The 13413-nt window shown below is 40.9% G+C and overlaps 1 protein-coding gene across 3 annotated transcripts in view; it reads right to left on the bottom strand.

Moving 5' to 3' along the window:
- Window positions 1-1624: 1624 nt before the first annotated feature.
- kcnb1 (potassium voltage-gated channel, Shab-related subfamily, member 1) overlaps window positions 1625-13413 on the bottom strand; it is a 62192-nt gene continuing 50403 nt past the window's right edge. Inside the window, exon 3 of one of the 3 annotated variants that reach the window (XM_079629613.1) lies at window positions 1625-4107. In XM_079629613.1, the coding sequence (XP_079485739.1) occupies window positions 2185-4107 (1923 nt within the window). In that variant the 3' untranslated portion in view covers window positions 1625-2184. The remainder of the gene's footprint in view (window positions 4108-13413) is intronic. The other 2 variants (XM_079629614.1, XM_079629615.1) reach the window with 2 other exon arrangements.

The following is a 13413-nucleotide window of genomic DNA, read 5'->3' as shown; positions in this document are numbered from 1 at the left end:
CACATCGTTGCATTCATAAATTATTCTGTATAGAGCAGAGAGGGAAGATCCCTCTCACTTGCAGTTTTTTCTCTCCTCCCATACACACCCTCCTCCCGCAGAAAATTGGTATTCCGTTCACACCTCACTTCAACTCAGCTAAAATCGTTGAGACAGGGATGGAAGCATACACACAAGTCTCTGTAGAGGCCGAGTTTCCCCCCATCATTGCAGTCCCCAGATAACACGCACATATTTTAAGAGACAAGTACATTCTGACAATGTGACTTTTAATAATGGTACAGAAGCAATTGAGTATGTTTTTTTTGTGTCTAATTTAGCCCTCTCTATCCCAGTTTTCAAATTCAATATGAGCGCTAGAAGGGAGGGCTTGTGGTCACCATGGAAACTGGATATAGTCGTCTTCAGGACATCGTCTACATACCTGTGAATACATGCTGGGCTATGTGGTTACAAATTGGTGAGGATGGCTGCGATGGTGATAAGAATATAATCTTTCAAGGATATTAAGTTTGTGCAGTGTAAAGGGATTGTATCAAATTTGGAGATAAACATTGCCATGCATTATATACTTTATTACAGAGCTCGCTATCAAAAGATAAATGTTTGGGATTAAGTGGTGGTCATCTTGGTCACATTGCGTATGTTGAGCCTGAGGACACAAAAGGTCCCATAAAACCTTTTATTGAATCAAATATTGTAAAATAAACACTCCCTGGCAATGCAAATGTATGAGACCATCTCCCTCATTTCATATGATCATCTAGAAAATACTTTAGAAATATATATTTATTCTTATATTCAGAAATATTTGTGTTTGAACAGTGTCCACTGCTATGAGATTGGTAACTGAAATCTTGAATTGACCTGAAGTTTTTCTGTATTTTCTTTGTCAGTTTTATTCTAGCTTTCCATCGCTTACCAATATCTGTTAATAACAGGGCGAGGTATGTGTTGTCCATTCGTTCTCAATGTTGCTTCTGTTTGGGCTGCCAATGTGCATGTGCTATGTAGTTGTAATATGAAATCATAAAAATGGGCTTTTGTAATAAAACCTTACACATGTAAGCACAAGTGTATCTTCGGTAACTTCTTAAAAAGATAATTTACTCATTTACTGTCATCATATACTCACCCTCATATTGTTCCAAACCTGTATGCATTTCTTTCAACTGTGGCCACAATGGCTGCCCAAAGGCCCCCAAAAATTATTCTTTTGTGTTACACAAAATAATTAAATCCTCGCCAGAATGAAAAATTTCAGTTATCAACTATCCCCCTTAAGCTTTGCCATACTAAAAAAAAAGATGACACACAAGTAGGTACATGAGGGGAGGTACATTTTAACAGATTTTGGTCTCTTCCAATGAAACAATTGACGATTTCTTCTCATACTGATGAATATGACAATAAATATGTGTGATAGATTTCTACAGATAATCTTCATGTCTATATAAAAATAAATAAATCAAGTAGAATCACACAGCATGTGAATATATTTTGAAGAGTGCGCTTGTGAAGGAATGTTGGTTGTTATATACGTGCACATTATCATACCATCAGCCCTCCCTATATCAAATACGCTTGCACACAAAACACTCATACTGTATGCAGACCCATAACTGCAGTTAAGTAAGGCCAGTTTATTAGGGGATAGGGGAGGGGTGCACTAGTAAACAGGGTATAACATGTCTCTAATGCTAATTTTTAAGGTGGGCTGTGGACAGTGGCTAGCTGACGTTGGGCAGTGACGGACTGTCCTCCTTGATTTACCATACACACCTGGGCTTAAATGTCTGGTAAGTTTTCAGCCTCAAGCTAATTAAGCTTTAGCATAAATCCTGTTCTTTTCACAAACAACCGTAGGCCAGATCCTCTCTGCCTTTATCTTACCCCTGCGATGCGCCAATGCAAGCTTGTTTACAGAAGAGGAAAAAGGGCAAGAGGTGTAGGCAGTGGTGCATCTTCAAGATCCTGTCCCTTAATGATGTAACATGACCACGGTTTTCCAGTTAACTCTCCCGCATAAAGTCACCAGGGTAGGCCCCCTGGTCAGATGCCTGTTAAATTAATCTCCATTGTACATTAGTCTCCGCTTTCTCTAAAGTCATTTACTGAACTTGACCTTTTTTTTCTTCACTTTTATTTTTCTTTCCGCATAGTCCAACTCACCACCCTGAGGCCTCAGAGGCCCTTATCAAAAGCGTTGGAATGTCCCCTGTCCCCTTTGGGCCTCCGTGAGTTCTCTGAAGCCACATGGTTCTCATGGCCAACACTCGGGCTACTTCCCAGTGGAAATATGCAGTTCTGACCTAGCAGCCTTTGGGCAGCTTCCAAGTGGTTGGTGCCCCCCTGGTAACCACTAATTCGAGGCTTGGAGCTGAGGCCACCAAGCAGGCGCTCTGATGGGCCACCCTCACGCAAGTGCTCCTCGTCATCTGTGTCGGCATCGATGTACTTGCTGATGGATGCATCATGGAAAGTGAAAACTGCAGGGGTGAGTGCCTTCCTCTCTGGTGTCTTAGGTGGAGTCCTGCTGCTGGCTGTTGTGTAGACGGACACCTCTGGGCTTAGGATGGAGAGGTCAGAAAAAAAAGAGCTGTCAGACAGAGGACCACCAGATGGACTGGTCTCGCCACAATTGCGAGGATTCACCTTAACTGTATGCATTTTCTGAGAGTTTAAAAGCAGAACTTGTTGTCTCGAACCATCGGTGTTGAGAGGTTTAGCACCAGAACAAGGTGGCGTGAGCATGGTATCATGCTCCAGTGTGGTCTGCAGGCTTGGATTAGCACTGACTCGACCAGAGAGGCCAGAACCAGGACTGTGGGAGAACCGAGAGCTCTCTGGGAGTGACAGACCCCCTGCCGGACTGTAGGGGAATCGTGGGTTCTCCTGGAAGTCTGTTGCACAGCTGATATAACTGTCAATGCTTGACAGACTTTTCATGTCTACAACCCCTTCACGACCCCCATTAAGGGGGTCAGCTCCTTGACCTGGCAAGTCTCCAAGCTCAATTTCATTCCTTCTATGGCCTGCTCGAGATAAAATTTTGTCTTTGGTGTTCAGGTTGGGCTGTGACTGAGTCTTTGCCATCTGGTTGTACATCTCTTCTAGTTTCTGTGCATTAAGCCTCTGTGGACTAGAAGCTCCCGCCTTGCTTGGTGAACCTTGGTCTGGGTTGAACGAACGATTGGAACTAGTCTCTGAAGTTGCCCTCTTAGATGACCATTTCAATCGACTGGGTGAGAGATGGTTGTCCTGGGCTCTCTCACCCATGACCACCACATCCAGAAGATCTGCACCACGGTTAAACCCCTCTCTAACATTCATAGACACTATGCTGCCATTGCGTTTGGCTCGCTCTAGAGCCTCACGTCTCTTGATGGCCTTCTCTTGCCGTTTCTGTTCCTTGTAGAATTCAGAAAAGTTGTTGACAATGATAGGAATGGGTAGGGCAATGACTAAAACTCCTGCAATGCAGCAAAGCCCACCAACAATCTTACCCAGAAGTGTCTTAGGGTAAATGTCTCCATATCCCACAGTGGTCATGGTGATAGTGGCCCACCAGAAGGAGGCAGGGATGCTCTTGAACTTGGTGTCATCCTCGTCCTTCTCCGCAAAGAAAACCAGACTGGAAAATATCATGATCCCCATTGCTAAGAAGAGGATAAGTAGGCCCAGCTCATTGTAACTCCGACGCAGTGTAAAGCCCAGTGACTGCAACCCGGTGGAATGACGTGCCAATTTGAGTATGCGCAAAATCCGCATGATTCTAAAGATTTGCACCACCCGCCGTACGTTCTGGAATTGCAGCACGCTCTTATTGGACTCTGTCAGGAATAAGGTGACATAATATGGTAGGATGGCCAGCAAGTCGATGACATTAAGAGGACCTTTAAAGAATTTCCATTTATTTGGTGAAGAAAGGAAGCGAAGAAGGTATTCCATGGTGAACCAAGCGATGCACACAGCCTCCACATGGGCCAGCTGGGGATTATCAGTTGTCTGACCAAACTCGTCTGTGTCTTGCAGCTCTGGAAGGGTGTTAAGAGACAAAGCGATAGTTGAGAGCACAATGAATAGGATAGAAATGATGGCCAAGATCTGAAAGACAAAAAAAGCAAACAAAAATACACTATTAAAAACAAGAAAAAGCTTCTTAGTAAAGAAATACTGAGATTTGTGTCTCAATACCTCTAACAGTGTATATACTAGTCTAGTGATGGATTCATATTATTTATACTTTGTGAATTTTTCATGTTCTAATCATAAGAGAAATCCAACACTGGTGCTTAAATAAAGACTGCTGTATTAAATGTCTGAAGAAATGCACGGTGGCAATGGATGTAACAATTCCACTAAGGAGTTTCTTTTTTTATATATATTTGACAGGATTAATTAAAGTGTGAGAGACAGACTGATAATTTTGAAAAAGTGACAAGTAAGGTCTAGGTAAATCATAGTAACTGGCAATACATTTTTCTTTGTGACTATGAGCGGGTTGTTATACCACTGTTGTGATTTGTGGAAAACTTTGTTGAAGCATGCTTTACACCAGAAAACCTAGTTAGACAGCCCTGTACTAAACAAGTTGTTGACTACATTGTCAGTCAAATCATCGACATAAAATCCAAGTCTTTTTACTCACTTCTGAGTAGTCGAACAGCTACACTGAATGCCAGGATATTGCATAATAATGGCTTTACCTGTGATGTTAGGTCAAGAAAGCATTGCAAAGTAGTAATACTGCTTGAACATTTTTGAGAAAACACTGAATAACCAGAAAAAAACTGAATACTGGTTAGTAGACAAATCCACAACACAGTCTAATTATTCAGACAATCTTGACATAGCAACACTAAAACTAAACTCCTAGTAATTACATCACTCAGTTTATTAATAAACAGAAGTAGCACCTAAAACAACTAAATTGGGTGAAGTATTTAATTTCTAGCGATTGAAATAACAGAGGACTCGTGTGACTCACAACTAAAACATCAGATAAGATCTGTCCTGCTGTCTAAACACAAAATAGTTCCCTGTGAAACTTTCCAGAAACAAAAACAAAAACTGTTAAGCTAGAAAATTAGAAAAAGGTCTGTAAAGCTTTAAATCTCCCACAGAACAACATAATGTCTATTACAACAAAATGGCAAACACGTGGTACAATCCTACACCACTAAGCCAACTAAGAGGCTTTCATACCAAATAATTAAATAAGAAAGGCAATTGTCAGAGAAATGATCAAGACCCCAACAGTGGCCAAGGTCTTTGGCTGAGGCGCTGTTTACATGACACCGTTTTCATCTAAAAACGTAAAACTTTTTATTAGTTTTGGCCATTCGTTTACACAACGAAAACGCAAAGTTTTGAAAACGGGTTTCAAAATGCAAGTTTTTGAAAATGGTCTCCATGTAAACAACAAAAACACCTATCTCTGAAGACGATGAATTCGTGCACATGCGTATTACCAACGCTATCTCACGACCAATTCGTACGAATTTGTACGAGTGATTAAAAGGTGGCTAATTCGTACGAATTTGTACGACCTCACTCGTACGAATTTGTACGATTTGTCTAAACCCACGGGTTGGGTTTAGGGGCGGGGTCAGGGGTAGGTCATTCGTAATACGATTTTGGCAAATCGTAAAATATGTACGATTTAGCAAAAAACTTACAAATTCGTACGAGTGAGGTCGTATGAATTGGTACGAATTAGCCACCTCGTAAAATTCGTACGAATTGCCGTGAGATCGGGTTGGTATTACGTGTTCAGTCTATAGTGTTTCATCACCATTTAATGGCCTGGCAGCAGAATACAGTGTTTTTAGTCGTTTTCGCTGATCCGTGTGAAGAGATCGTTTTGATAATGGTGTCGTCTGTGCGCGGATAAACTTCTCCGTTTTAAGCATATCGTTGTCGTGTAAACGTACCCTGAGATAAGAAAAACTTGGAAAAAGAAACTCAAAAATCGCTTCATAAACTCTTCGGGGGAGTGGAAAGGAGGAGACCACTTTAGAAAAAAGCCTGGAACAACTTCCTTTGAATGCTATAAGCAAAAAACATGATTGTGGAAACATCATTGAGGATTCCTAAATTGTGAGTCAGTTTTGGGATAATTCTAATGATACATCCTATTTGTGAAGAGAAAAATTGTCACCTACAGCCACTCTGTTTATGAATCTTTAACTTCATTCTCTATTCCCTATTTTAGCTTGCTAATCTCTCTTTGTCTGTATTATTCACCTTCACATGAGTATGGAAATCTTTTGTGACTCATTGCATTTGTAGGTGTTTCTCTCTGTATTATTATGTGTCAAAGAGGAGATGATACCCTCCAGTCACGTGAGTCATGAGGGTAAGTTAGAAGCGATAATAAGATTAAAAACATCCTATAAACAGCAAAGATTAGCCTTTTATTTATAAGCTTGCCAAAGCTTTAGCGGCATTATTTCCACACCGGTATCAGCAACCACAATCTCTACTAAGTCATACTGGAGCTCCCACCCCCCTTCTTGTTGATCCTCACTGTCTAATAAAAGGTGTTAATGTTAGCTGGATGTTTGTGATGTCAATGGTATATATTCTATTGCTGCATTTCATTGTAAGGTATAACGTTTTTTATTGGTCCTAAGTGGTTAGCAGTGGTGTTCTGGTCTTTTAAAAGACAAAGAATTGTAATAGAACAATATGAGAATTCTCTTAAGAGAAATGACAAATGAGAAATAGGCACGTTTCCATTTTTCTCCTAGACAATTTTATCTTCAATTTAAACATTTCTCATCAAATGTTTCCAAGGCCAAATGGAGACCAAATTTAATACTAAGAAACATAACGGACAACTCCATTACATCTGAGCTATGAAAGAGCAACCTCTGAGCAACAACAATTTACTAGCTTTGAATGATTCTGAACCCTGAAGGAAGGTAAGAAAGAATCCTTTTGTAGGTCATTTTCTTGGCTTTTTACGTCAAACATGTGTGTGCACATGTGCGTTATAAAGTATTCTTAATGTTAAAAAGTGAAAAGGGCAGCTAAAAAAAGACAGTCCACTTCAGTGACAATGAATGTTAAATGGGAAGTACATTTTAAATGGCTTCAGCACATATTCTCAGAGCACAATCAATTGAGCCATTGACCAAGTGATAATCTGTTAATAATGTCTGTACACACTCAAGCTGAGGAAGGCATAACAGGGTCAACTCCCTGTGTAGAGACAGCCAAGGATGCACAGGGAGAAATCCAAGCCTTTCTGCATCATCTCAGGTGAGTGGCTCATTATCACATCCAGTGGGGAGTTTCTACAATCATCTACAAATGATATTCTCCTGAGACACACAACAAATACTCATATGCATACAAACACACACAATAGCGTGTGAAGGCTGCAAAAACTGCACAGCAGGACATCACATAAAGAGCAATTCAATCGCATGCAATCCCACAGGAAAGGAAAAAAAAAAAATCACAAATGAGATCCTTCTTTAACACACACACACAGATATATACACATGACATAGTTTATTATGTTTTTTAAAAACATTTTATTTATGTTTCTTTTTGTTACAGTTCGGTAATTTCCATGATCAGGTTGTTACCTGAAGTGACATCACTCTCTTTTGGATGCCAATAGCTTTCTCTGAAGCCTAGAAAATCACAGAAACTGTATGGATCTTGAATCAGTCACAATTTTCAATAACGTCTCAACGTTCTCAGGGAAACTATACATTACACGTCAGAGAGCGCGCATGGTTTAAAAGCTACAGTAAATGCATAAAAGCAATACTCATTACTTTACCATACTCAAGGAATATGTGAACATAAAAAATGTTGCCAAATCAACATGAAGGAAGCCATGTTGTCATGTGACAAAAGAACCACCCCATGTGCTTATTTTTACATGAGGTGTAACTCAAAGAATTGAACAAAATCCAAAAAAATTAAAGAGGTATTAAAATATTTGTATTTTTCCTTAAAGGAGAACTCCGGTGCAAAATTAACCTTTGGTCTAATTACACATTGTTACCTAGTCAACCGTTATCTGAGATTTGTTTTCATGATTATCGAATGTAAATAGTTTTATCTCTAAAAACAGTTTAGCCTATAACGCTAGTATAACGCTAGTATATGGGGCATGGAGTAATGACAAATAAAAATCGCTTGTTAATACCACTAACAAGGCTCAAAATAGCCCCACACTAACACGGTAGCATAATGAGGGTCCCTACATGCAAACCGAAGCATTGAGAACTTTGACAGTGTCCAGACAGTTTAATAAGAAGATATTTTATACATACAGTCAACTTCACGTATACAAGCAGAATCCATCTTGGAAAAACAGACTCTATCAATCGATCTACGAACCACCGATCCAAATGCGCTGGACCATATGAGATTCTACACAGTTCAGCGCATTTGGATCGGTGGTTCGTAGATCGATTGATAGAGTCTGTTTTTCCAAGATGGATTCTGCTTGTATACGTGAAGTTGACTGTATGTATAAAATATCTTCTTATTAAACTGTCTGGACAATGTCAAAGTTCTCAATGCTTCGGTTTGAAGGTAGGGACCCTCATTATGCTACCGTGTTAGTGTGGGGCTATTTTGAGCCTTGTTAGTGGTATTAACAAGCGATTTTTATTTGTCATTACTCTACGCCCCATATACTAGCGTTATACTAGCGTTATAGGCTAAACTGTTTTTAGAGATAAAACTATTTACATTCGATAATCATGAAAACAAATCTCAGATAACGGTTGACTAGGTAACAATGTGTAATTAGACCAAAGGTTCATTTTGCACCGGAGTTCTCCTTTAAATGGACACAAATTATTATTTTCAAAATGTACTTAAATATATATATATATATATATTAATAATACCGTGATATTTATTATTAAATAGAGCCAATAAATTAAAATGTATGATGAAAACGGTTTAAAGGTCACCCCCCCCCCCACATACTCCCCCCCCCCCCACCAAAAAAAAAAAAAAACCCAACATGAACACAAAGAGGAAATTGCTATGAACTTGCCACTTGTTTTTTTTTAAAGAGATAAAAAATAGGTAAATATAATCCTGCATAACCCACTCGTTCAGCAGATGTTTCTGTGACTCTTCAGTGAAACCTCCTCCTTTGACCTTGACCACTGACATTCAACCACTGCTGCAGAATTGTCATGGCAACCTTTTTCAAGCTCGGTAGGAGGCAGTCACATGAAGAGGTTTGTTTGAAAAGTGTAGAAGTCTCTGTCCCTCTTATCATCAGCATCAACACCATGCTAGACTGGTTGCTACTTACATACAGTGTGAAGGTGTTAATGGGGGAAATTACAGTTGCCAGTCCTGTACTAATCTATTCTGTAATTTTATCATGGGGATGATTCAGAGGTCATACTGATGGACAGAGGCCAATGGAAATATTTGGCCAGGATGCCGGGGTTCAACCCCTACTGTTTTTTCAAGGACATCCTGGTATTTTCTAATGACCACACAGAGTCAGGACCTCGGTTTAACGTTTTATCCGAAGGACTGTGCTTGTTACAGTACAGTGTCCCCATCACTATACTGGGGCATTAGGACCCACACAGACCATATGATGAGCACCCCCTACTGGCCTGACTAACACCTCTTCCACATCGAGGTGTCGAGGTCGTGGAAGAAACCCGTTTCCTATCGTGTTTTCAGCCCCCAGACATCTAATTATTCTAATAATTTGAGGCTGAAACACCATGGCTATGTGGCAATGCCCAGGACTAAAAAGACGCTTGCGAGCTTTTGCAAAAGGAGGCTATAGAACGGGTTCCTCCCAGCAGGGAGTCAGGGTTTTACAGCCATTACTTCATAGTTCCAAAAAAGGATGGAGGGTTGCGTCCTATTCTAGATCTGCAGTGCACCAACTAAATCGCACAGTTCAGAAGCTCAAGATGCTTACACTCAACAGATCGTGTCACAAATCAGGTCCGAGGACTGGTTTGTCACGATAGATCTCAAGGACATACTTCCACTTATCCATCCATCCACAACACAAGAAGTTCCTGAGGTTCGCTTTCAACAGTGAAGTGTACCAATATTGAGTTCTTCCTTTCAACCTATGTTTATCACCCCACACTTTCACGAAATGCGTGAATGCATCTCTGGCTCTTCTGAGACTATTGAATTACATTGACGCCTGGTTGATTCTACCTCGATCCGAGCACATGGCGGTTCGGCATCGAGATGTCATTCTCGCTCACATGAGAAAGATGGGGTTGAGGTTCAACGCCAAGAAGAGTGTGCTTCTTCCAGCTCAGAGAACCACTTCTCTAGGTGTGGTCTGGTTTTCGACGACGATGCAAGCACGTCTGCTAGTATTGCGTCGATTCTCTCAGCCGTAAATGGGGTAAAATTAGCCAAGTAACTCACTGCCAAACAGTTCCAAAGACTGTTGGGTCTCATGGCAGCTGCATCCAACGTGATACCTTTTGGCCTGCTGTACATGAGGCCCCTGCAGTGGTGGCTCAAAACCAGGGGTTCTCCCTGAAGAGAAACCCACTCCACATGATCAAGGTCACGCGGTGAGGCCTACATGCCTTAAGGCCATTGCACACTGAGTCCGAAATTCGCATACGAAATTTTCGCACGTCAAAAAATAAATACGACCTCATGTTATGTCAATCACGCTTGCACACTGCCTCCGAAACTTTCGTCCGTCATAAAAAAAAATCGAAACGGGTTCGATTTTCTGCGTTTTTCGCATCTGTAACAAGCAGTTTGAATGGTGTTTGAATGGTGCTTTGACAATTCAGAGCCACCGAATCACAAATACGAAAAAACTCATGAAAATTTCGGACTCAGTGTGCAATGGCCTTTAGTTATGTGAAAAAAAACTTGGTTTCTTTCCCAAGGCCCAGGGCTGGGGACTCTTTGTCGTCTCGTAACACTAACGACAGATGCATACCTCACGGGTTGGGGGCGATCATGAGTGGTAGCTCAACTAAGGGTCTGTGGCAGGGCCATCTTCTTTCCTGGCACATAAATCGGCTGGAATTGATGGCTGTGTTTCGAGCACTAACACACCTCCTCCCAGACCTTAGGGGCCATCATGTGCTTGTCCGCATGGACAACACATCGGTGGTCTCCTACAGAAACCATCAGGGGGTTCTGCGGTCGCGTCACCTATACAAACTGGCTCACCAGATCCTCCTGTGGACCCAAGGGAAGCTGCTTTCTCTAAGAGCTGTTTATATCCCTGGGCATCAAAACCACAGAGCAGACATCCTGTCGAGGCAGGGGCTCCTGTGGGAGAAGTTTGGTCAAGCGGAAGTACCTGTTTGCATCTCAAGAGACAAACTGTCCGATGTGGTTCTCTCTCACTTATCCAGCTCCTTTCGGACTGGATGCCATGGTACAGACGTGGCCGAGGTAGTTGAGGCTATTTCACTTGCTTATCAGTTTACTTACAATATATAATGTTGCATCAGTGGTTAATTTTTATTGTAAATGGCAATCATCACTATCTAGATGAACCCCTAACCCCAAGTACTTGCACATAACTCACCCTGCACCATTTCTGCTATGGACATGAATTACAGCACAAATAATACAAATTGAGGAGAGGTGTGATATTACTTTTACAGCCCATCAGACTTCTAACAGATGATCAATCAAATACAAATATTTGGACCTTTATTGAAGAATGGACTCGAGGCAAATCTAAAGACAAGAACCATATTGACTTGGGCTATAGTAAGCAACCATTCAGAAACACCCTAGCAACTAGATAGCAATGATTTTGCAACCGCCCACAATGACCTACTAACATGGCTAGGAGTTTTGCTTCTAGATACATTCCTTCATTTACATAATTTACTTGAATGTGAGCAATCATTTAAAAAGTTGCAACAATGTGAGAACCCAGACAGACCCAGACTTGTGGGTTGATATAAGGGTAGAGGGAGAGATGAGCTTCTGATAGTGTTGCCGAACACGCCTTCACGTCCCTCTGAAAGTGACACTGTCGCCATGGTTACCAGAAGAGACCATGTCTTCCACATTTTCCACCAAACGATGGCATGACAAAGCACTCAAACACACGTACATATTCTCCTGAATATCAATGTGAAATGAGTTAAAATCCTTAATGAATCGTTCAGTTTTTTAGTACTGCCCTTGAAGAAATGTCCTCGTCTTTATCTTCTGTTTGTCTCTCGAAACAGCTCTGACCTGATGCTGGAAGACAAGGTTCGGCTGTATCTGTAAAGCCCTTGAGATACAGGGGCAACAGCTGTGTCCTCGTACGTGCACACACACACAGACACATAGCTAGATGACCTGAGTGACTGGTCCTTGGCAGAGCCCTATTTTTTTTTTTGTTCATTATTCATTTGTCTGCAATGAGAGGGAAAATCCAGTCACAGAGTCTATATATAAACCTGCCCAGCCCCTCATGTAGTTATTAATAGCTCCAGTCGGGCAGCTTTGGGATCCTACAGGAGTGCTCTCTTACACACATCCACGCACGCACGCACGCGCACACACACACACGTGCACACACACACACACACACACACACACACACACACACACACACACACACACACACACTTCATGCTCCAATTTTTATGTTGTATTTCATTGTAGACCATCAGATAGAATTAATAAATAACTCGATTTCAACATTTTCTGATAGCTGATACCACAAGTCTCTATGATGTTCAGATCACTACATATGACACAAGTTTCTACTTCCATGTGCGCCTATAGGATATATTCATGTTTTAATGTGCATAGGTTCAAATTGTAAGTCTGGTGCTTTGAAAAGTAATATCACAGCCCTCCTCAACAAGCTGCATTATTTGAGGAATCATTCGTCTTTGCAGAACTGGTACAGGATGATTTACACACCTAAATGCAATATTAATTAAAATTCTGTAATCATATATTAATATATTTTGAAGAATGTTGGTAACCAAACAGTTTTGGTTCCCATTGACTTCCATTCTTTTTGTTTAAGCATATAATGGAAGTCAATGGGAACTGTTTGGTTAGCAACATCCTTCAGAATATCTTCTTTTGTGTTCCACACAAGGCAGAAAGTCATACAGGTTTGGAACCACACGAGAGTGAGTAAATTATGACAGAATTGTCATTTTTGGGTGAACTATCCCTTTAACAGTTCTTAACCTAAGTATAAGAAATAGTTATAATTCTGCACAGTGTAACTCATCTCTCATGTGTGTGTCATTCAAGAACATGAGAAATCAGACACGTATCTATCACAAATACGCAGTTATGCACCAGTGACTCTCTCCGAGACACACCCGACCACACAAACTTGCTCATACATTTAACATTAGACACTGGCACAAAGAATCAAACACGAACAAAAACCAGCGGTACACAAAGTAAACACATGCACATACGCACGCC

Source organism: Phoxinus phoxinus, assembly GCF_949152265.1.
Source record: "Phoxinus phoxinus genome assembly, chromosome: 11".
NCBI classification, from domain to species: domain Eukaryota; kingdom Metazoa; phylum Chordata; class Actinopteri; order Cypriniformes; family Leuciscidae; genus Phoxinus; species Phoxinus phoxinus.
The sequence above is the reverse complement of the archived record's forward strand: the minus strand, read 5'-3'. Positions and strand labels throughout refer to the sequence as shown.